At 35.7% G+C, this 26,348-nt stretch overlaps 1 protein-coding gene across 1 annotated transcript in view; it reads left to right on the plus strand.

The window, feature by feature from the left end:
* Nucleotides 1–23,152, plus strand: part of LOC145266388 (transmembrane protein 53-like) — a 43,023-nt gene extending 19,871 nt beyond the window's left edge. The window contains exon 2 of the mRNA XM_080122021.1: nt 22,093–23,152. Coding sequence (XP_079978147.1) covers nt 22,093–23,004 — 912 coding nt within the window. The 3' untranslated portion in view covers nt 23,005–23,152. The remainder of the gene's footprint in view (nt 1–22,092) is intronic.
* Nucleotides 23,153–26,348: the final 3,196 nt, after the last annotated feature.

The following is a 26,348-nucleotide window of genomic DNA, read 5'->3' on the forward strand; positions in this document are numbered from 1 at the left end:
TGTGTCTGCCTGAATCGTGGTTGGCCAAACTGCTGTGTCTGCCTGAATCGTGGTTGGCCAAACTGCTGTGTCTGCCTGAATCGTGGTTGGCCAAACTGCTGTGTCTGCCTGAATCGTGGTTGGCCAAACTGCTGTGTCTGCCTGAATCGTGGTTGGCCAAACTGCTGTGTCTGCCTGAATCGTGGTTGGCCAAACTGATGTCTATGCCTTAATCGTGGTTGGCCAAACGTCTGTCTCTGCCTGAATCGTGGTTGGCCAAACGTCTGTCTCTGCCTGAATCGTGGTTGGCCAAACGTCTGTCTCTGCCTGAATCGTGGTTGGCCAAACGTCTGTCTCTGCCTGAATCGTGGTTGGCCAAACGTCTGTCTCTGCCTGAATCGTGGTTGGCCAAACGTCTGTCTCTGCCTGAATCGTGGTTGGCCAAACGTCTGTCTCTGCCTGAATCGTGGTTGGCCAAACGTCTGTCTCTGCCTGAATCGTGGTTGGCCAAACGTCTGTCTCTGCCTGAATCGTGGTTGGCCAAACGTCTGTCTCTGCCTGAATCGTGGTTGGCCAAACGTCTGTCTCTGCCTGAATCGTGGTTGGCCAAACGTCTGTCTCTGCCTGAATCGTGGTTGGCCAAACGTCTGTCTCTGCCTGAATCGTGGTTGGCCAAACGTCTGTCTCTGCCTGAATCGTGGTTGGCCAAACGTCTGTCTCTGCCTGAATCGTGGTTGGCCAAACGTCTGTCTCTGCCTGAATCGTGGTTGGCCAAACGTCTGTCTCTGCCTGAATCGTGGTTGGCCAAACGTCTGTCTCTGCCTGAATCGTGGTTGGCCAAACGTCTGTCTCTGCCTGAATCGTGGTTGGCCAAACGTCTGTCTCTGCCTGAATCGTGGTTGGCCAAACGTCTGTCTCTGCCTGAATCGTGGTTGGCCAAACGTCTGTCTCTGCCTGAATCGTGGTTGGCCAAACGTCTGTCTCTGCCTGAATCGTGGTTGGCCAAACGTCTGTCTCTGCCTGAATCGTGGTTGGCCAAACGTCTGTCTCTGCCTGAATCGTGGTTGGCCAAACGTCTGTCTCTGCCTGAATCGTGGTTGGCCAAACGTCTGTCTCTGCCTGAATCGTGGTTGGCCAAACGTCTGTCTCTGCCTGAATCGTGGTTGGCCAAACGTCTGTCTCTGCCTGAATCGTGGTTGGCCAAACGTCTGTCTCTGCCTGAATCGTGGTTGGCCAAACGTCTGTCTCTGCCTGAATCGTGGTTGGCCAAACGTCTGTCTCTGCCTGAATCGTGGTTGGCCAAACGTCTGTCTCTGCCTGAATCGTGGTTGGCCAAACGTCTGTCTCTGCCTGAATCGTGGTTGGCCAAACGTCTGTCTCTGCCTGAATCGTGGTTGGCCAAACGTCTGTCTCTGCCTGAATCGTGGTTGGCCAAACGTCTGTCTCTGCCTGAATCGTGGTTGGCCAAACGTCTGTCTCTGCCGAATCGTGGTTGGCCAAACGTCTGTCTCTGCCTGAATCGTGGTTGGCCAAACGTCTGTCTCTGCCTGAATCGTGGTTGGCCAAACGTCTGTCTCAGTCTGAATCCTGGTTGGCCAAATTGCTGTGTCTGCCTGAATCGTGGTTGGCCAAACATCTGTCTAAGCATGAATCGTGGTTGGCCAAACTGCTATCCCCAGCCTGAATCGTGCTTAGCCAAACTGCTATCTCGGCCTGAATCGTGGTTGTCCAAACTGCTATCTCGGCCTGAATCGTGGTTGTCCAAACTGCTATCTCGGCCTGAATCGTGGTTGTCCAAACTGCTATCTCGGCCTGAATCGTGGTTGTCCAAACTGCTATCTCGGCCTGAATCGTGGTTGTCCAAACTGCTGTCTCGGCCTGAATCGTGGTTGTCCAAACTGCTGTCTGCCTAAATCGTGGTTGTCCAAACTGCTGTCTCTGCCTAAATCGTTGTTGTCCAAACTGCTGTCTCGGCCTGAATCGTGGTTGGCCAAACGTCTGTCTCGGCCTGAATCGTGGTTGGCCAAACATCTGTCTCAGCCTGAATCGTCGTTGGCCAAACATCTGTCTCAGCCTGAACCGTGGTTGGCCAAACTGCTGTCTCTGCCTGAATCGTGGTTGGCCAAACTGCTGTCTCGGCCTGAATCGTGGTTGTCCAAACGTCTGTCTCGGCCTGAATCGTGGTTGTCCAAACGTCTGTCTCGGCCTGAATCGTCGTTGGCCAAACATCTGTCTCAGCCTGAATCGTGGTTGTCCAAACATCTGTCTCAGCCTGAACCGTGGTTGGCCAAACTGCTGTGTCTGCCTGAATCGTGGTTGGCCAAACTGCTGTGTCTGGCTGAATCGTGGTTGGCCAAACTGCTGTGTCTGCCTGAATCGTGTTTGGCCAAACTGCTGTGTCTGCCTGAATCATGATTGGCCAAACTGCTGTGTCTGCCTGAATTGTGATTGGCCAAACTGCTGTGTCTGCCTGAATCGTGATTGACCAAACTGCTGTGTCTGCCTGAATCGTGGTTGGCCAAACTGCTGTGTCTGCCTGAATCGTGATTGGCCAAACTGCTGTGTCTGCCTGAATCGTGGTAGGCCAAACTGCTGTGTCTGCCTGAATCGTGGTAGGCCAAACTGCTGTGTCTGCCTGAATCGTGGTAGGCCAAACTGCTGTGTCTGCCTGAATCGTGGTTGGCCAAACTGCTGTGTCTGCCTGAATCGTGGTTGGCCAAACTGCTGTGTCTGCCTGAATCGTGGTTGGCCAAACTGCTGTGTCTGCCTGAATCGTGGTTGGCCAAACTGCTGTGTCTGCCTGAATCGTGGTTGGCCAAACTGCTGTGTCTGCCTGAATCGTGGTTGGCCAAACTGCTGTGTCTGCCTGAATCGTGGTTGGCCAAACTCCTGTGTCTGCCTGAATCGTGGTTGGCCAAACTGCTGTGTCTGCCTGAATCGTGGTTGGCCAAACTGCTGTGTCTGCCTGAATCGTGGTTGGCCAAACTGCTGTGTCTGCCTGAATCGTGGTTGGCCAAACTGCTGTGTCTGCCTGAATCGTGGTTGGCCAAACTGCTGTGTCTGCATGAATCGTGGGTGGGCCAAACTGATGTCTATGCCTTAATCGTGGTTGGCCAAACTGCTGTGTTCTCCTGAATCGTGGTTGGCCAAACATCTGTCTCTACCTGAATCGTGGTTGGCCAAACTGCTGTCTCTACCTGAATCGTGGTTGGCCAAACTGCTGTCTCTACCTGAATCGTGGTTGGCCAAACTGCTGTCTCTACCTGAATCGTGGTTGGCCAAACTGCTATCTCGGCCTGAATCGTGGTTGGCAAAACGTCTGTCCCGGCCTGAATCGTGGTTGGCCAAACATCTGTCTAAGCATGAATGGGCATGGGTGGGCCAAACTGATGTCTATGCCTTAATCGTGGTTGGCCAAACTGCTGTCTCTACCTGAATCGTGGTTGGCCAAACTGCTGTCTCTACCTGAATCGTGGTTGGCCAAACTGCTATCTCTGCCTGAATAGTGGTTGGCCAAACTGCTGTGTCTGCCGGAATCGTGGTTGGCCAAACTGCTGTGTCTGCCTGAATCGTGTTTGGCCAAACTGCTATCTCTGCCTGAATCGTGTTTGGCGAAACTGTTGTCTCTACCTGAATCGTGTTTGGCCAAACTGTTGTCTCTGCCTGAATCGTGTTTAGCCAAACTGCTGTCTCTACCTGAATCGTGTTTGGCCAAACTGCTTTGTCTGCCTGAATCGTGTTTGGCCAAACTGCTTTGTCTTCCTGAATCGTGTTTGGCCAAACTGCTGTCTCTGCCTGAATAGTGTTTGGCCAAACTGCTGTGTCTGCCTGAATCCTGTTTGGCCAAACTGCTGTCTCTACCTGAATCGTGGTTGGCCAAACTGCTGTCTCTACCTGAATCGTGGTTGGCCAAACTGCTGTCTCTACCTGAATCGTGGTTGGCCAAACTGCTGTCTCTACCTGAATCGTGGTTGGCCAAACTGCTGTCTCTACCTGAATCGTGGTTGGCCAAACTGCTGTCTCTACCTGAATCGTGGTTGGCCAAACTGCTGTCTCTACCTGAATCGTGGTTGGCCAAACTGCTGTCTCTACCTGAATCGTGGTTGGCCAAACTGCTGTCTCTACCTGAATCGTGGTTGGCCAAACTGCTGTCTCTACCTGAATCGTGGTTGGCCAAACTGCTGTCTCTACCTGAATCGTGGTTGGCCAAACTGCTGTCTCTACCTGAATCGTGGTTGGCCAAACTGCTGTCTCTACCTGAATCGTGGTTGGCTAAACTGCTGTTCTTACCAGATGCTCGAAATAAAACTTGACATGTTTGTTTATGAGTATTGTGATCTCATGTTGTTTTACCGTTAAATTCATAGAAATTTTGTTCAAACATAAGCCTTATTCAGTTATTGTGTAATATCAGTGAACCTTTGACTGACTTGTATTCAGCTCCTGTCCTAATGTTTTCGCTGTAGCAAAACCGTTATTCAAATTTTCGGAAAAGTCCATGATTAAATTCCAGCAGATCTGTCGTGATATATATCTATTATGCTGGAACTGTTATTATGAAACGTTCGTTGGCCCTCTTAAAAAATCCCTTTCATTAAAAGCAGTCATGCACGTCCAGTGTCATCTACAGGCGTTTTTGTTTTTAATGGCACTGCTAATTTTACTAGTTAGGGTTACAGATGAGTGATATCGCAGTACTTATTCTCGGTAGCCTCGGTGATATCAAAGAAATGTTTTCTTTTATATAATTAAAGGAATAAATAAGTTGAATTTTTTGATGTTGACAACTCTATGTTTATTAAACGCTTTGTCGGTTTGCATGCCGTGTTTAAGTATCATGACACTTTGAAATAAAACTGAGGAAAATATTTTCTTTGTTCTAGCACACTTGAAATTGCAATAACCCCTTGGTTTGTCCGTTACCTTTAAATTTGAAATAGCACAATTAACTTTGAAATATCATTTCGTATGTAACGCTTAAGTTTTTTTTTGTTTTTTTTTTACACGGTGGTCACCACTTATCAAGGCCCGGAAGCCACTCAGGGATAAGGGTTGGAAATAGCTAATTTGCTTTGTTAGGCTTACATTTGAAATATCGCTTCGGTGTGTTTCACACACTTAAGTTTTGAATAGTAATTTGATCTGTCATGCTTAAGTTTGAAATATCATTGATTTGGCCATCACACTTAAGTTTGAAATATCAATTTTGTTTGTCCATCATGGTAAAGTTTGAAATATCAATTTTGTTTGTCCGTCATGGTAAAGTTTGAAATATCAGTTTTGTTTGTCCGTCACGGTAAAGTTTGAAATATCATTTTTGTTTGTCCGTTATGGTAAAGTTTGAAATCAATTTTGTTTGCCTGTCACAATTTTGTTTGAAATATGACTTTGTTTTGTCTGTCATGGTTAAGGTTTAAATATAGCTTTAGTTTGTCTGTCACACTTGAGTCTGAAATATCAGAGTGTCTGTGTTTGTCTGTCATGCTAAAGTTTGAAATATTACTTTGGATTTTCTGTCGCATTCAAGTTTGAAATATCACTTTTGTCCATCATGCTTAAGTTTAAAAAATCACTTTAGTTTGTCCGTCTCACTTAAGTTTGAAAAATTACCTTAGTTTGTCCGTCATCCTTAAGTTTGAAATAGCACTGGCGCTTGTATCCATTGAACAGAGAATTCTAATATGATTCTAGTGTCCCATCGACGAAATGTTGCATCCCTCTGCCTATTTTACAAATATTTTAATGGTGGATGCTCTGATGAACTACTAGCCCTTGTACCCCCTCAACGTAAATATCCCCGACAAACCTGACAAGCAGCAAAATCCCACCCTTACACAGTAGAGATCCCTAGATGTAAGAAAGCCTTCTACTCTAATAGTTTCTTCTCCAGAACTGCTAGACTCTGGAATTCCCTTCCGGTTTTCTGCTTCCCTAACTGTACTGAGATACATAAGTTCAAGTGTAATGTGAACAACCATCTTGCTACTCAACTCCCTACATAGTACCCCTGCAACTCCTGTCCCTGATAGTAGCCCCTCCCCCCTACATCCAAGTAGCACTGTGCCTTGTTTGGTGTGAAAATGTAAAAAAAAAAAAAGTGTCATCCATGTATCACTTTGGTTTGTTGCGTTTATCCTCGCATGACTTTTGAGCCTTGATAAGTGATGAACCATTAGCACGTGTTATGTTAGAGAAAATTATCTATCATTTAACTCTTTTAATTAGCGGTAATTTGTAATTAACTGAATAAAGGAAAAAAAATCATTTATCTCCTACTTAGCTATCGTTATATTTTTCTTACACTCCCCCTTTTCAATTTATGTTGATTCAATTACTCTAATATTTTTAATGTCTGAGCATTTTATTTAATTATTTTTTTTTTTAATGGCAGTCGCACAAGGCTAGGCATGAAGCCCTTTGATGTAAGGAACTAATTATAATAAAAAGGTAGAATTACTTCAAGACCAACTAGGCCTGAAAGAGACCCACCCCACTACCAGCATTCAATCATTTAAACGCCAAACAGGCTAGACAAAAAGTAAGCCCTTCAAAAGTCCAATATAAAAGAAAGGGGTTACAAGACTGGCTGACAAAGAAATCTACCTCTAAATTGGGTAGCTCGACTCTTCAGACGACAAATACCGAAAAATTGGCTAAAAATATTAATTTCTTCACCCTCAAGTGGATACTTTCAACAGGGACGGGTCGCTTTTTTCATCGATATTTTCGAAAGTCATTCCCTCTTTTCGATTATCTAGCCTTAATTTAAACCTACATCACTTCTGGTTTGTCGGTGGTTGTAACAGCAAAGATATCACATATTTTTTTTTTCCTGTTCTTTTCCTCCTTCGCGGAACCCATTCGAGCTTGCCTTCCTACTACCACTTTTTTTTTTTTTTGCTCACCACACACCTCCAAACACCCGGGCAACACCTGGCACCAATGCTAGTCTATATATCTATAAAAGTGAACGTGTCTGTCTGTGTGTCTGTACATTTCCCTACACAATAACTCTGTCAATTTTAAGTCTACACATTCAAAATTTGATATCCAGGGTACTGAGATTTGGGAAAATCTTTGTAATCCGTTTTTGGCCAGAAATTTGGCTGTTAAGAGGTCAAAGTTCAATGATTTGACCTTTGAGAACTCTACCAAACTCCTCCGCCAATTTTGGGTATAAACAATTGAAATTTTAGATATAGATTCCTTGGACATGGATCTAACTTAATAACTTGATTTGAGCCCAAAACAATAAATGTTAAGCGGTCATAATAGGGATCAAAGTTAAAAAGAAATTGACCTCTGCGGTCTTTACCAAATTACTCAGACAATTTCTGGTCTAAACATTTGAAATTTAACATAAAGGGTATTCAGAGATAGGGCAAGCTTTTTAATCGGTTTGGGTCAAAAATTTTTAGTTACGAATACATAAATGTATGTACGTATGTATGTTTGCATGTCTGCCTAAAACTTTAGACAAAGGCGACGGATTTTATCAAGATCAATATCATTTTGAAGTTCGACCTTTCAGACAACAAATATAAAAAAATTGGCTAAAAACATTAATATCTTCACCTTCAACTGGGCACTTTTCACAAGGGGGGTCGCTTTTTTCGCCGATATTTTTGAAAGTCATCCTCTCCTTTCGATTGTCTAGCCTTAATTTAACCTACATCACTTCCTGTTTGGTGGTGGTCCGCATGTCTGAATACCCGTTATGTATAAATTTCAAATGTTTAGACCCAAAATTTGCTGAATAGTTTGCTAGAGACAGCAAAGGTCAAATCTTTTGATCTTTGACCCCTTGGCAGCTCAAATTTTCAACCCAAACTGATTAAAAAGCTTTCCATGTCTCTGAATACCCTTTATGTAAAATTTCAAATGTTTAGACCAGAAATTGGCTGGGTAATTTGGTTGAGACCGCAGAGGTCAAATTTTTTAAAACTTTGACCCCAATTTTGACACCTTAACATTTTTTGGGGGCTCAAATCAAATTAAAAAGTTTGATCCATGTCCAAGTAACCTACATTTAAAATTTCAAGTGTTTTGACCCCAAATTGGCAGAGGAGTTTTGTAGAGTTTTCAAAGGTCAAATTTTTTAATTTTGGCCCCTTGACAGCACAATTTCTGGTCGAAAACTGATGAGAAAGGTTTTCCCAAATCTCAGTACCCCTTATGTCAAATCTCGAGTATCTAGACCGAAAATTGACAGAGCTATTTGGTAGAGAAATGTACACACAGACATTTTCACTTTTATAGATATACTAGCATTTCAGCCCAGCGTTGCCCGGGTGTTTGGAGGTGTGTGGTGAGCAAAAAAAAAAAAAAAAAAAAGTAGGAGTAGGAAGGTAGGCTCGAACCTGTACCGCGAGGAGGAAAAGAACAGGAAAAAAACCCTGACGTCTTTGTTATTTAAAGTTAAATCTCGGAAAGTTTTGAAGCAAAACGCGTTAACTTTATTTTTGTCGTTGGTTTTGTGCATACATCAGCGATATTTTGTTCTGATGATATGTAATTTAAAGTAATGATTCCTTTTTCACTTTATTTCTGAAGTGGAATTTAATATCTATATGCTTAGATCTTTGATGAATTACTGTGTTCTGTGCTAAGACTATGCTGGCTTGATTATCACAGTTAATTACTACGCGGGTTTTAGTTAATTCTGGTTCTAAAACGATCTTTAGGATATTTTTAAGGTAGGGTGCTTCTTGCGCAGTATGTGTGAGCGCAATAAATTCTGCCTCACTCAGAGAGAGATAGAGAGAGATAGATAGATAAAATCTGTTGCTTTTTAGATTTCCATGAAATAATAGGCACCATTTTCTGATAGAAACAATATCCAGATATACTTTTTCAATCTTCATCGTTTCCTCCAATCTGAATCTGAAAATCCTAATTTTAGGGGACTTGTTGATTTTCTAAAGACTAAATTCTGTTCCTTAATTCCTTTTAAATAAGGAAGGGCTTGTTTAGCTCTGTTTAAATCCTTCATTGTCAGTCTTGATAATTTTTGTGATAGTTTTGTTACTGTGTAGCATATGCCAGGTCTTATAGCAGTTATTAAATAAATAAGACTTCCTATAATTTCAGTCTATAGTCGATTATTTCAGATTCTGCGTTTATATTTTGATTGATATCATTTTCGACCGGCATAGAGCATTTCTTGCACTCTCCCATTCCAAATTTCAATAGGATTTTGTCAATGTACCTAGATTGATGCATTTTAATAAGTCCTTTTTCATGAGTAAATTCTATAATCAAAAATCATAATATTTTGCCAAGATCGATCAATTTAAATTTTTTATTTAATCTGTTCTTAACATCGGTCAATATTATGTCACAATTTGATTCGATTAAAATGTCACCAACCTATAAAACCAAATCAGTAGTTTACAAACGGGTCTACAAAGTTTCCGGCCACGGTTATGGTCTTTGGTGCTGTTTCAAGTGAGGGCCACATCATGCCACCTCACATTTTTGAAGTCGGCTTGAAAGTCAACACCAAAATGTACCTGGATGAGCTGAAGAGTGTGGTGATCCCCTGATGCAATCAGGTGGCTGCTGACAGACTCTGGGTGTGGCAGCAGTCCAAAGACTGACAGACTTGGTTTCAGAAGAAGTGCTATGACTTTGCACTCTTCTTTCACTGCCACCCTCCTCTTCCAACCTGAACCCGCTGGCCGATATTGTTTGGTCATACGTCGAGAACATCACCAACATGACCTCTCAGAACACCAAAGCCAGCCTGATTGCTGCCATTCGTCAAGTATTCACCAAGGTCCTGCCACTTCTTGTGGAAAAGGCATGCTCCTAGTTCCGGACCCGTATCGAGGCATTAATTGAGGCTGAAGGCGATTACATTGAATAGATATAAGCTCTACTACATAATCATGTTACTTGAATTTTTTTTTTTTTTTTTTTTTTTTCAATAAAAGTTTTAAAATAAAGCTGTATAAAGAACTTTCTACTGGATAAATTTTCGTAAGTTTTGCTAATATAACTATTTCCGACATGACAATTAAGTACATAATATTGTTTTTTGCTTAAAACGATATATTTAAAAAAAAATTGATCGCGACTCTATCTTAACAAGCACAAAAAAAAAAAAAAATGGAAAGTCAAATGACTTGCATGGTTATTTAATAAAAAAAACCATCCCCACAAAAAAGGAAACTATGACTAATCAAAAAACTTTTCAATTCGTTTTCGTGTGTGTGGGGGGGGGAGAGAGAGAGAGAGAGAGAGCCAAACAGTTGTTTCTTGTTCTTCTTACTAACTCGTGGGGGATGGGATCCACTAATATGACCGTTGCATCATAATCACGTGCTGCCTTTGCTAATAAAATTGAGTGAAAGAAGATAACGTTATGATTTGCATCCGGGTAATAATATATGGATGGAGTTCCTGTCTTAATGGCCGTAGTCACATGTTTCTTGTTTTTTTTTTTTGTTTGTTTTTTTTCCTTTTTGTTCTTTTCCTTCTATTTTCTATTTTTCTTTTTCTTTCCTTTTTATATATATTTTTTTTTTATTTTTTTTTTTTATATGTTTTTTCTTTGTTTTCTGTTTTTTTCTTTTATATTTCTTTTCATTCCTTATTTTTCTTGTATTTAAAATTTTTAAAATTTATATTCTTTATATTTATATATTTTTTATTTTTATTTATTATTTATTTTTTCTATTTTTATCTTTTTCTTCTATTTGCCTGTTTTCTTTTTATTGTTTTTTATCTTTTTTTTTTTTCTATTCTTTTTCCTACTATTTTTCTATTTATTTAACATGTTTTACATTCTGGCATGGATTAAATAGACTTTCAAACTAGCCTAATCTCTGGTCAGGTCTTTATTTAGCCCTCTTTTTCTCAAGTTCATTCTAATCATTTATTCCAAAGATTTTATTGGCTGTCCCTCGTGACCTGACCCTGCTATCTCAACTGTTCTACATTTACTAGCTCAAAAACTCTTATCGGTTCTTTTAATGTGACCATACCATCAAAGTTTCCGGTTCTACTATGCCTATCTTTTAGATTTATATTTCACATCCATCATATCATTCTCATATCATTTCTATGCAACAGATGGCCTCAACCCTCACTGGATAGGTAACGTACACTACACTGCAATATACCCCCTTCCTTATGTTATCAATCACATGGATCCCTCATCTGCCCCCATGCTGTTCTCCCCCTCTTATTTTCAGGTATCTTAAAATTTCCCCCTTAATTTACCATAAGCTTAAAATTTCCCCCTTAGTGTACTCTAAGCTAGATGTCCCATTCCCTTATGTAACCTAGCTCCTTTTTTTTATCTTCTGATGAGAAGCATTTTTTAAAAAAAAAATTTTTTACTCGTGTTCACCCCTTACAAAGCATATCGCCACTTGGACGTAAGGGGCTACTATTTGGGGCCATGTCTAAGAAAGATTAACAAGATATTTGTTTATGTTACTTAAGATATGTTATTTAAACTTCTGCATATCAGTACAGGCAGGCAGCAGGAATGGAATTCCAAAGTCTAGATGTTCAAGTGAAGAAACTATTAGAATAGAAAGCTTTCTGGCATTTAGGAACATCAACTGTGAAGAGGTGAGATTTTGTTGCTAAGCGGGTTTGTCGGGGATATGTACGTTGAGGGGGGTACAAGTGAAACAAGTTCATCAGAACACATTCCATTAAAATATTTGTAAAACAGGCGTAGTGATGCAACATTGTGGCGATGGGACAGGGGCTGGAGCTTAGTGGGACCGATTAGATTGACAACTCTTTTTTGGACCTTATTTAAGAGGGAGAGACTAGTGGTAGATGCACCAACCCAGATGTGGCAACAATACTCCATGCATGGGCGAATGGTGGTCTTGTAGAGGATACTCTCAGGTGTGAGCAGTCTTCCAGCTCGATAGAGGGAACCCACCTTCTTTGCAGCAGCCTTTGCAATGTCTTCTATGTATTTGTTCCAGTTTATATCGCCCGCAAATGTTAGCTAGGGTGCCAGACTTTGTCAAAGGCCTTGTATATATTAAAGGCTACAGCCCTGGCTTCGCCCGCCTTATCCAGTACATGGTAAATTCATTCAGAGATGACTGTTAAAATATCTGCAGTAGAACGACATTGCCTGAATCCATATTGTTTGTCAGAGATTTGCTTTTGCGAGGTGGCGAACCAGTGCTTGATTGATTAAGGTCTCAAAGATTTTAGTGAAGAGGGGGAGGAGACTAATGGGGTGATAATCTAGAGGGTCTGTTCTTTCACCAGAATTCTTGTACAATGGTACCACAGAGGCGATCTTCCAGTTATTAGGGAAGCAAGATTCAGCAAGGCATTTATTGTAGAGCTTGAAAAGTATGGGGGCTAGCTCGGCTGAACATTTCTTAATTAGTATAGCAGGGATGAGATCAGGCTCACACGCTTTTGAGGTGTCTAAATTTTTTATGATATTGCGGACATGAGAAAGGGTGATTTTTACATCATCTAATGTCGCTTCAGTCCACATAGGGAAATTTGAGAGGGAGTTGTTTGTTGGCTCTAAGGTAGAGTTGGAGGCGAATCGCTGGGCAAGCAGTTCCGCCTTCTCCATTGCCGTACATGTAACCTTCTGTGGAGGAATTACTGATTGCCCTTTATTCACTACACTATTATAGATTTTCCAGAAATCACGAGTTCCTATCTTTTGCGATTCAATGCGTTCCCTGATTATTTCAGCATGCTTTCTTTTGGCTGTCACTATTTCTCTCTTACAATGATTTCTAGCATCTATGAATTTTTGCCTATTTGTATTTGACTTATGATGTACAAACCAGTAGAATTCATGCTGTCTTTGTGCAATGGTGGCTGCACAATCTGCAGTATCAATAATTTTCTTAATATACATAAGCTCCACCTTAAATGTTGAGCTTTTATCTTGATAGATTGCCATTTAAAGAATCCTACTTTATTTCTTTATTCCCCTGATATATATATATATATGAGACCTTATATATATATATATATATATATATATATATATATACACATATATATAGCCGCACTGATGAGCTGCGAAACAGTACTGTATGTGGATGACTATATATATATGTACATATACAAGTTGAAAAGCATTTCATCCAAGGTATGAAAAGTGTTAAACAAAATGTTTTTACTATAGGCTTTAAAAATAAAGGTACAAGATTCAATTTGAAAGTTATTTATCTTCAAAGTGCACTTTTATACATTTTACAAAGTAAGGTATAAAAATTTAATACCTTACTTTGTAAAATGTATAAAAGTGCACTTTGAAGATAAATAAATTTCAAATTGAATCTTGTACCTTTATTTTTAAAACCTAGAGTAAAAACATTTTGTTTAACAATTTTCATGCCTTGGATGAGATGCTTTTCTAACTTGTATCGTATCTTTTTAAGATTTATTTAATTTATTAATTTGGATTAAAAAAAAATGAATGTGGTTTTGCATGTATTTATAAAAACTCTCCTACTCTCTATTTCAGTTTATATTTCTCCTTACACCACAACTCATTTTTGCAACCCCCTCTTTGTATTATTACAGGTCTGAATATTCTCTCTGTTTCAGTTTGTATTTCTCCTCACACCACAATTCATTTTTGCAACTCCCTCTTTGTCATACAAGTCTGAATAATGAGAAAATCTGAATTTTTTTTTAACAAAAACTTTAAAATAACTTTTTTAGATTAAATTTTTTTAAAACTTCTTTCAGAAGAGAAAGTCTTTACAATTTAATAAGGAACATATTTCATATAGATTTCATTAAAAGTATTCAGTAGAAAAATAGAGATGAAAATTTCAAAAGGAGTGTATAACTGGTTACGCTCAATAGTAGTCCTCACCAGCGAAAGTCTTTGTTATTGTTATTCTATTATTATTTAAAACATTTTGTGTCCTGCTCTTTTGTGCAAGAACTAATAAGGGAGATGTCACAGATTAAAGATCAAGTGAATTATCCTGTCAGATATTACATTGAAGTAATACTTTCAGGATGATCCTAGCCAAAAATGTAAAGCTCAATATTTAAAAAATAGAGCAATATCTAAGTTTAATGGTTAAAGTTAAATTCTGTAAATCAAAATATAAACACATATTTAAGTTAAGAATTTATTGTTTAAAACAAGGAATAGATATAGAGAGAGATTATGTATATTTCCTTAATTCATGGATTTTCAATGATGGCTGATATCATCAGAGGAAATGAAATGCAGTTAGCAAAATGTTCAGCTATGAATAACCAAGTATTTTGCTTTTCAGCACATATATTGAAAATGTTATTTGAATGGTGAATAAGAGTTATAGGAAAAGGAATTTCATACAACCTGGGCAGTCTATTATCAGAATGAATTAAATATTTTCTGGGGTATCACTCTCAGGTCAGAGGAGTAGTGATCCAAGGGAAAAATCAGTAATCCGATATATTAGGAATGTTTGATTGTTGTTCCATACTATTATTCCGAAGGGCATACGAAATGATCGTTCTCGTCGGCGGTATAAAGATGCGTTGGTAGAAGAAATCCAATATCCTTGCGGGTGCGGAGATAGTGCATTAAATATTGGATCAATTCCATTGCATCTATTTCTGTCGATAATGAAATTCGTATATGGGTGTGCAAATTTACAGACTCTTATATGTTAAGTCATATATGCATATTTTGAGTGCGAGAATCCTCGAAATGATACTAAAAAAAAATCAGAAAAACGGCCCATATTAGAAGCCCATACTTATGCATATCGGATTGAAAAAGGATTTTTCAGAATGTTTACCAATCCAAGGCCTGCTAATGCACTTGTAGAAATCATCTTTCGATTTTAGTTTTACTAATAGCTAAAAACCAATAAATATTTGTTATTTTATAATTATTACCGGCAAAAGATTTTGCTTTGAATATATTTAAAAAAAAAAAAAAAAAAAAAAAAAAAAAAGAAAAGACAATTAAAAAAAATCGTCTTGGCATCGGAAAATATGCACAAATTTTTCCGATTTTTAAAAAAAATTTTTTTCCAATTTTGATTAATCAGCCTAACACTATATATATATATATATATATATATATATATATATATATATATATATATATATATATATATATAATGTGTGTGTGTGTGGAACTATAATTTTTTAAAAATTAAGTTTCTACAGATATAATTTTTTTCATTTATATTTAATTTTTTATAAATACAATTCCTTAATTTAAGCTCAATGTAATTACAGAGCATATAAAAATAAATAACAAAAAGCTATATTCCAAATTTCATGATGTTGACCATCTTACAATTTATTCCTTTAATTCCGTTGATACTTACAATTCTTGATAATAACTGTTAATGAGTTAAGGGCAAAATAGATTCATTAATTAATATAATGATTAAATGAATGATTTTAGGCTACGAAACAGTTACTGTCAAGAATTGTAAGTGTCAATGGAATTAAAGGACTAAATTGTAAAATGGTTAACATCATGAAATTTGGAATATAGACTTATAAGGCACTTTGTGTGTGAATTCGTTTCTGACGGACTCCAAAACTGCTGGCCCATTTTTTCTTTTTTTTTTAATTTCACACAAATGTATATTGTCTGAGAGTGTTCTTAAATAGGCTTTTTCACCTTTATATAGTTGAATTCTCTTGCATAATTTTAGATTTTCTTGGAGAAAGTCAACTTTTGCAAGTGCTAAGTCTGTTCAATTTAGTTGGGGTTTTTTTTCCAGGAATTTAAACTGCATTTTTAAAAAATTTAATTTAGTATCATTTTGTGAAATACTCGAAGCTTCTTTAGACTATATATATTAGTGTTGGGACGAAGAATCGAAAAATCAGAATATTTGACAGTATTGGAATCGGAAAAATCTGTACCAATTTTCCGATACCAAAACGAGTCTTTAATTGTCTTTTTCATTTGATTTTGGTTAAAGCAAAATCTTCCATTAATAATGATAAAATAATAAACATTTATTGATCTTAAATTACCAGTGAAGCTAAAATCGATAGATCTTCCCCCCCACAAGTGTAATTTTACGTTTAGGAAAATATTTACACATTTAACATGTGTGTTTCTATGGTAATCGGAGAAAATTACAGCTATATAGTTAAATATTTATAAAGAATTGGTATCAGTAATTGTATCGGAATCGGGGGGGAAAATATTGGGATCGTCCCATCACTAGTGTATATATTTTAAAATTTTATAGAAGGCCCCAAAAAAAACCATCATACCATCAGTTTCAAACCCAATACAAGAGCAGAGCTTTACGTACATACAGAATCGGTAATTGTATCGGAATTGGGGAAAAATATTGGAATCGTCCCATCACTAATATATATATATATATATATATATATATATATATATATATATATATATAAACGACTCTTTTAATTGGCTTTTTTACTTGATTTTGTTTAATGCAAAATCTTTCATTGCCAGTAATAAGGATAAAATTGTAAATATTTATTAATTTTAAACGACCAGTAAAACTAAAATAGAGAGAACATACCCCACAAGTGTATTTTTTTTGTTTAATAAAATATCTACACATTTAACATGTTTTTATGGTAACTGGGGAAAAATAACAAATCTATAGTTAAATATTTAGAGATTTGTAAAGAATCAGAATCTGGAAAAATATTGGAATCGTCCCATCCCTAATATATATATATATATATATATATATATATATATATATATATATATTGCATAAGAATTGATTTCTTAGTTCACTATAGGATGACACCTGCTATAGTTAAATATTTAGAGATTTGTAAAGAATCAAAATCGGTAATTGTATCAGAATTGGGAATTTGGTACGGAATTGGTAATTGTATCGGAATCGGAAAAAATATTGGAATCGTCCCATCACTAATATATATATATATATATATATATTGCATAAGAATTGATTTCTTAGTTCACGATAAGATTCCAGTTAAAAGATCTTAAAATTACTTTCCAATACAAGACTTGAATAAAAGCAAAACTATCAGAAAAAAATGAATTAAAAAAAAAAAAAAATGGCCTCAAACTTTGACGTTTGAATTTATTGCTCTCAAGCGACAGATGGCTACTCCACTAGTTAACGATTATGCAAGCCATTTTTGACAAATGACCTCATCGCCATTTAAAACTATGAAGTTGGCCTGGTTACAGCAAACCTGACTGCGGCTCTCCTTGTTGTATGCATAAGGGAGGTTAGAGGGGTGTTGTAGCTGATTCAGGTAGCTTCATGTTGAAATCCTTGGGGTTGTTGGGGTGGGGAGAACATGAATTTAGTTTATGTTTATGAGTAAAAACCAAAAATTTTAAATTCCACGACTTATTTGGCATCTGTCAAAATCGTCATATTTTATGAAATTAACCATATATATATATACTAGCTGGACTCTCGGTGGTGCCCTGTCATACAATATGCTTAAACATATTTTAATTTATGCAAATGGCGTATGTATTATTATAGAATGAATCCTCTATTGATTATTAAATATTACTAGCCTGGGTGCCCAGCGTTGCCCGGATGTTTATAGGTGTGCGTTGAACAAAAAAAAGTTGTATTAGGCAGGCAGGCTCGAACGTGTGACACGAAGGTGGAAAAGAAAGTGGAGATGTGTGTAAGGGTGTTGGTTGAGCAAAAAAAAAAAAAAAAAATGTTGTAGTAGGCCGGCTCAAACCCATACCGAGAATGAGGAAAAGAAAGCGAAAAAAAAAAGTGACACATTAGCTATTGTGCCCATCGCCAAACCAGAAGTGACATAGGTTTAAATTAAGGCTAGACAATTGGAAAGAGGGCGATGACTTTCAAAAATATCGGCATAACCCTGTAGAAAATTGCCCAGTTGTGGGTGAAGGAATTAATGTTTTTAGCCAATTTTTCGATATTTGTTGTCCAAAGGGTCAAGCTTCAAAATGATATGGATCTTGTGAAAATCTGTCGCTTCTGTCTAAAGCTTTTGCAAGACATACATACATACATACATACATACATACATACATACATTTAAACAGACAGGTGAGATTTATATTTTGAACTAGCATAGGTGCCTGGCGTTGCTCGGGTGTTTGTAGGTGTTAAAAAAGTTGAAGTAACGAGGGGGGGGGGAGAAATCAAGACAACAGTCGGAAGCCCATGTGGAGAGGGGTGTTTAAAAAAAAATTGTAGTAGCAGGGGGTGGGGAGCCAAGATGGAGGGAGGTGTTAAAATTATTTTTTAAAAGTGGTAGTAGGCAGGCATGCTCGAACCTGTGATGCAAAGATGGAAAAGAAAGTGTAAAAAAAAGTCTTTTAATTTATTTTTTTTTGTTATTAAACAAGCAATAAAAGTGTAATAGAACAATATAGCATTTTTAACAAAGTTTAATGGAACAATATAGCATTTTTAACAAAGTTTAATGGAACAATATAGCATTTTTAACAAAGTTTAATGGAACAATATAGCATTTTTAACAAAGTTTAATGGAACAATATAGCATTTTTAACAAAGTTTAATGGAACAATATAGCATTTTTAACAAAGTTTAATAGAACAATATAGCATTTTTAACAAAGTTTAATAGAACAATATAGCATTTTTAACAAAGTTTAATAGAACAATATAGCATTTTTAACAAAGTTTAATAGAACAATATAGCATTTTTAACAAAGTTTAATAGAACAATATAGCATTTTTAACAAAGTTTAATAGAACAATATAGCATTTTTAACAAAGTTTAATAGAACAATATAGCATTTTTAACAAAGTTTAATAGAACAATATAGCATTTTTAACAAAGTTTAATAGAACAATATAGCATTTTTAGCAAAGTTTAATAGAACAATATAGCATTTTTAGCAAAGTTTAATAGAACAATATAGCATTTTTAGCAAAGTTTAATAGAACAATATAGCATTTTTAGCAAAGTTTAATAGAACAATATAGCATTTTTAACAAAGTTTAATAGAACAATATAGCATTTTTAACAAAGTTTAATAGAACAATATAGCATTTTTAACAAAGTTTAATAGAACAATATAGCATTTTTAACAAAGTTTAATAGAACAATATAGCATTTTTAACAAAGTTTAATAGAACAATATAGCATTTTTAACAAAGTTTAATAGAACAATATAGCATTTTTAACAAAGTTTAATAGAACAATATAGCATTTTTAACAAAGTTTAATAGAACAATATAGCATTTTTAACAAAGTTTAATAGAACAATATAGCATTTTTAACAAAGTTTAATAGAACAATATAGCATTTTTAACAAAGTTTAATAGAACAATATAGCATTTTTAGCAAAGTTTAATAGAACAATATAGCATTTTTAACGAAGGCTGTTAACAAAATTTGGTGTATATTTAGAATTACACTTATTTAAAAACAAAATTACAGAAAAAATCTTTACGATGTACATACTCGTCACAGAATGAGGATGTCATATTCTAAAAATCATATGGGTTTGGCTAGTAACTTTTCTATTTGTTTTTATTAAACAAAAATATTTAGTTAACTAAAGATAAATTTGTCCATAGATCCCTGTTAACTCTAACGTAAATCTAAGGATTTTTTTCTTCTTCAATTAATCAGAATTGGAAATCAGAAAAATCGGAACATTTTGGGAAATCGATATTGGAACCACTAAAATTTGTCTTTTATTATTTCTAGCCATTTGGTAAAATCACTTGCGAATGCAATTATTTCACTTGCAATGTAAAGCTTTTGGTTTAATTTAAGTATCGACATTATAAAAACTACTGCCTTAGTAATGTGTACTCTGCCCATTCCTTTTTTGTGTCAATGAATGACACGTTTCTATTTGTGTTGTTGTTGTCAGTGTTCACTGTGGGTTGGTTGAACCAGCTCCTCCAACTGAATTCTCTGCATCTTATATTGTCGCTCCCCAGGCACATTAGTTTGAAGCTGCAATCGATATTAGGTCCAGCCATTCACGATTTCAGTGGTGCACTCCATAGAGGCGAGAATACACGATCAGATTGGCATCTTGCTTCACCGTGCTGAGCCAGGTTTTCAGTTGACCACCGCGTCATTTCTTCCAACCCTGGGGTGGGGCTGGGTTGATGGTGGCATGGATGAAGTCATCTGGTTGCCAGTGCAGAGTGTGACCAAACCATCAGAGACGTCTCGAAAGGAGGATCTGTTTTAGAGATGGTATTTGGCAGTGAGAATGGATGGTGATGTTAGGGACAAATTGGTACCAGGGAACCCGAAGGATGTTGCGTAGACATTAATGCTCAAAAACTTTGTCTGTGCAGGTCATAAACTCTTACTGGCCAGGTTTACCATACAAACTTCCAAAAGACTATAACTTTTCAATAATGATTGCGTTCTGCATCATATAATTTAAAATAGGTTGATATGCCACTAAAGAAATAGAACAAAAATATATAGTTTTGAAGCTCAATCCTTCGGATAACAAATATCGAAAAATTGGCTAAAAACATTAATTCCTTCACTCTCAAATGGTCTCTGTTCTACAGGGAGAGGGGGGAGGTCGCTTTTTTCGTCGATATTTTCAAAAGTCATCCCCTCTTTTCGATTGACTAGCCTTAATTTAAACCTTCGCCACTTCTGGTTTGGCGATGGACGCAACAGCAAAGACGTCACATTTTTTTTTTTTTTTCACATTCTTTTCCTACTTTGCGGTACAGGTTCGAGTCTGCCTGCCTACTACCACTTTTTTTTTTTTGCTTAACACACACCTCCAAACACCCCAGAAATGCTGGGCATTCAGGCTCGTCAAAAATAAAAGAATCGTTTTTGGCATCGGAAAATAAGCACACATTTTTCTGATTCCAATTAATCGTCCCAACACTTTTCTAGTAACACCAAATAAACGAACATATTAAAAAAAAAAAAAAAAGACTCCTTACTTGCTACTCATGGTGGTCTTTACCCGAGCTGGTAAATCACAAATCTAAGACAATTCCTTTATATTCAGCCATGTGAAATCCTGTCCAACATGGTGAACACCCATCTCTCTTATCCCGTATTCTAAGTCTCTCTGTAGAAGGGAAAGTAAGCTACCGGTGTTGTTCTCTTTTATTCCCCTACAGGTTATTATGTTTTGTTAATTTCTTTAAATTTATAAAACATTCATTCAATAAAAAAGAAATACTTAAGATTCTAACTTGGATATTGAAATCATCTATATATTGATACGATAGTGTGTGTTATTTTGTGTGTCACGCTTACATCCAGGTCGTTTAATTGCTATGAACTTCCATTTCTTGTAATAAATAATTTTACCAAGAATTCTTCACAAGTTTTAGTTTTAGTTTCGATTATAACTGAAGGAACTATATTCATAAGTTTGGGATTCGGTTTTGATTCAAACTGATGCACGGAAGTCATATGGATGTATTTGTTGTATTTTTGAAATCTCAACTTTGTAATATATAAAAATCGATAGAACATTAACTCTATAATAATATATACGAAATCTGCAAGAATTAAAATATAATATTCAAGCGTATTTTATGACCTGGCTACGCCGGGCGTCTCTGCTAGCTTGGATAGATACTTTTGCAGTTTTCCTTTTGGTCAAGATCAAAGTGTAGGATCTGTTCTTTAGATGCTGCACTTCTATTTCTTGTTCTCTTTCGGTGGAGGAGAAATCCTTCACGACTGAGACAATTTTTATTTTTATACCTTTTCTCCACGTTAAAAAACGACCCTGGTGTCTAACTCTCTCCCGTGGGGAGGCATAGTAAATAGGTACAATAATAGAGCATCTCCATTTATGCAGAATATCTACAGAATGCCAATGTCAATATTATGAATCCGTCCCCTGTGGAATTTCCACAGGTCCTGCTATTAAAAATTACTTCCTTAGTAATGTGTAGTCTACCTATTTTTTTTTTTTTTTTTTTTTGTCAACCAATCACCTGTTTCTATTTGCGTACAAACAGACAAATTCTGAAAGCACCATAACTTTTTAAGAGTGTACGGATTCAGCTTTTTTTTTTTTTAATTTTTATTTCGAGAGCAAAACATTTAAATAAATGTTGTCTAAAAACTCTGTCAGTAATTTTATTTGTCAATATTTTTCATCTTAAATTCAACCATGCATAATTTTTCTAACAACTTAAGCTTTCATTAATCCGTAAACTTTCTTGTTTTCCAGTTGGTACCATGCAACCCGATTTTCTTCTGCCGCCTTTCAAATTCCTGCATCGTCGGTGAAAACATGGAGCTTTGGAGATCCGACTCTCCCCTGGCGTACCACAGTCCACAGGGGACTGGCAAGCCTCTTGTATTAATGCTTGGATGGCTGCTAGCACGCACCAAACACCTCACCAAATACTCCAACATCTACGCCAGCAAAGGGTTTGATGTCCTACAGATTCGTGTCAAACCTTCTCAAGTGTTATGGCCAATGAAAGCTCAGGCATACATAGAGAAAATCTTCAACGTCCTTGAGCAGGAAGATTGTCGCAACAAGCCAATCCTAATTCATGGATTTTCCGTCGGTGGTTATTTATATGGAGAGATGCTGGTGAAGATGGATATGGAACCTGATCGGTATGCAAATCTACGCCATCGTATTATGGGGCAGGTTTTTGACAGCCCAGTCGATAAGAACCAAGTTGCATATGGCATGGCGCAAAATCTTGTCAAACATCATCTACTTCAGTTGCTCATGTATCGCCTGCTGGAGCAATATCTAAATATCTTTCGTAGTTCCGTCTCGGACCATTTCATGCGAGCACAAAATGCCTTTCTACAGAATGCTATGTCATTACCGTCACTCGTCCTCTTTTCACATATCGATCCGATTGCAAATCCGCAAGTAATTGAAAGAACGATTCGTCAATGGAGCAGCCGGGGGATTACTGTCTTGCACAAGTCTTGGGCGGATACGAAACATGTGAGCCACTTACAAAAATATCCAGAGGAATATATTGAGATGTTGTGGAGCTTTTTAGAATGTTTACCCTTGGTGCCAGTCGGTGCCGATATTAATGTAAACGACATCAAAGATGAAGTAATAGCAAAGTCATGTTTGCAGGAACGGTCGTCTAGTTCCTTACCCTGATTCTTTTGTTTTGTCTTTGTTAATATAAACACAAGTAAACTTTAAAGAAAAAAAACAAAAAAAAACTGTGCAAACTAAGTGAGATTCTTTTATGTAGCAGACATTTTTTTTCTTAGGGTTTTGGATACGACTTTCTTCCAAGTCTAGCTATATCGAAGTATGGTGTTTTATGTCACAGCCACTTTGGCAAAATAGCTGGATATTTTGAATATCAAAAATTTGGCGGGGGGAGGGGCGGCTTCATTTCGATCAATAAAGAAAAAATGAAGAGTAAAAGATATATCTACAATAAATATATAACTCCTAGGCAAACATGGACAAATAACGAATTATATATATATATATATATGTGTGTGTGTGTGTATGTACATGCACACACCTATATATGTGGGTGTACACACACACACACACACACACACATATATATATATAGGGAGAGAGTGAGATAGAAACATTTTATGATGAAAAATAAAGTTGAATAAATTACAATAATTATTAATCCATCAAAATTTCAAACAAGGAATAATAAAGAAAAATCCTTAGCCCATAGATTTTCAAAGATAAGCTCTTTTCATCAGAAGATAAACAATTATAAAAAATGAAACACTAGTTAGCATATGGTGAAAAGAGTTTAACTTTGATAATTCATGGGTTAAGGATTTCGTTTTTATTATAATTCTTTGTTTGAATTTTTGATTGGATCAATAAATATTGTAATTTATTCGATTATATTTTTCATTTACTAATATTTCTTTAATTGCTCTATATTGAGCTTTTTTTATTTTGATAGATTCTAATTTTGAGATAATATTTATCTTTTTTATTATATATATATATATATAAAGAATATATATTTCTGAAGTTCCTTATAATATAGTTCAAGTTGTTACAAATTATAAGCCCAATGGAGATCTATTTCAGCCCTCAGAGCATATATGTCAATTACATTTCAAGATTAAAAAATTGTTATTTTCAAATTATTTTATTTATAGGCGCATGATTATTTTTTTTTTTTTTCATATATAATATATATTCATATAAAACCTATAAGCATTCACTTATAAGTAAAATAATTTTAAAATAAAAATTTTTTTTTAAATAAACAACTCATAATTGTGGAGTGATTTGGTTTTGGTCACTTGACTGTATAATTATATAAAAAATAAAATTATATAAACATTGTAAGGACTGTATAATTATATATAAAAAATAAAATTGTATAAACATTGTAAGGACTGTATAATTATATAAAAAAATAAAATTGTATAAACATTGTAAGGACTGTATAATTATATAAAAAATAAAATTGTATAAACATTGTAAGGACTGTATAATTATATAAAAAATAGAATTATATAATTGTATTTTAGACTGTATAATTATATAAAAAAATAAAATATAATTGTAAGGATTATAATTATATAAAAATAAAATTATATAAACAATGTAGGAACTGTATAATTATATAAAAAAATAAAATTATATAAATCTTATAAGGACCATATAATTATATAAAAAAATTAAATTATATAAAAATTGTAAGGAGTCTATGCAGATTGATCCAAGTGACTTGAAATGTTGAAACGCTGATCGATCTGCATTGAATGTTTATATAATTTTATTTAAAAGCTCAACACACGTACTGAGCACATTTTTAACTGTTTTTCCATTTGTCCACACAATGAAGGTATTCAAGCATATCTTGAATCTTCTAGAACAATGGTTCATCAGAGGAAAAAACAAAAGTATCGAAAGAAAAAAAATTAAAATTTAATTTAGAAAACATTCCTTTAGATTGATTGTTTTTTCTTTCCCAAAGCCATCGCCATATTTGATTTTACTAGCGAAAAACAAACAAAATACAGTTGTTTTCACCTATTTAAAAAAAAAAAAGTATGAAAAATGTAAAGCTCATCTCCATATCTTCAAAAAAATACAAAGTAGTATGCAATATTTCTGATGTGTCAAAACAAAACATTTTCGTTTTTTGTTATGAATCATTGTCCTCTTGAAAATCTTGGTTATGTGGACAAATGGAAAAACAGTTGTTAAAAAAGAATGAATCACCACTGGAAAATAAAGATATCGCTGGAATCTGTTTTTTGTTGTTTTGTTTTTTTTGTATTTTCTGTTTATAAATGCTCTGAAATTATAAATTAATACCTATTGAGCTTAAACACTGAAGGTTTTACTATGTGTGTGTGTCTATATATCTCTTCTCTATATAAATAAAATGAACTCATTTTTTTCCGTGTGAGTTTTACCTTAATAGGATTAAGTCACGACATTACATTCAAATGTAATGTCCCCACACTTCAGCACAGGATCTGAGGTGTGCTATAGGCCTACTACCCTTACAGTTCCTTAATATTCGTTCATTTCTATATTTTTTCTGGTGAGAGTTCACTGCCACAATCGGTTAGAATCAATGGAAGTTGTAAAATCTTTTCTCTATTTGATTCACACTCCGCCTGCGACCACTTAACACCACTGCGAATACGTCCACAAGGGAATATATGAGGAAGACCGGTTTGAGTTCTTAGTTGCTTAAAAAATATGGATTGGCATTTTTCCGTCGGGTGAAACGCGACTTTACATTCCAGTTATTCTGTGGGTTACTTGTGCCATTTTATAAATTTCTTCTTTTTTTCCTCCCTTTATATTTTTTCTCTTTTTGTAGGGGGTGGGGGTTGCAATTCGAAGGATTACTTAAACAAAACAAACTAACATTGGATTCCAGTTTTTACAAGAAACTTTAACAGTCAGCCGCCAGCATTCTTCAAATCTTGCTCTGATTAGTCGCTTTAATATTTTATTTACTGTTTTTATACTTCTATTATGTTTGCACTGATTTCATACGTGATACTAGGGGGGGAGAGCTGACTTCCTATTTTTGGACTAGTTACTTATTCATTATTTATTTCTATACATTGATTTATGAGAGTTTCATTAGCACAATTACTACTACGCTATCTATATTGGAATCAGACGACATTCAAATTGGTTAACAGCGACAACAAACAAAACAATACAAAAAAAGAAACCAAAACAAACAACATTAAAAAAAATAAATAAAAACCAGTCAGTTTTGTGGTTGTATTTTTTCATTTTTTTAAAAAAAAATTTTTCATTGAAAAATAAATAAATAAAATCTAATAAACATATTTTCATTATACAAGGTAAGTTTTATTTTTTTGAATTTTGTTTTTCCATTTAAAAAAGAACAAAAAAATTAGATTTAAATAAACATATTTGCATTTTACGTGGTAACTTTTTGGGGGGTTTTCTTTTTTTTTTCCTTTGGTATTTCACATTCGTTTTGTTTTTTATTCCTTTCAATTTTA

The sequence above is a fragment of the Euprymna scolopes genome, chromosome 41 (assembly GCF_053919585.1).
Source record: "Euprymna scolopes isolate OS-2025 chromosome 41, ASM5391958v1, whole genome shotgun sequence".
Classification (NCBI taxonomy): Eukaryota; Metazoa; Mollusca; class Cephalopoda; order Sepiida; family Sepiolidae; genus Euprymna; species Euprymna scolopes.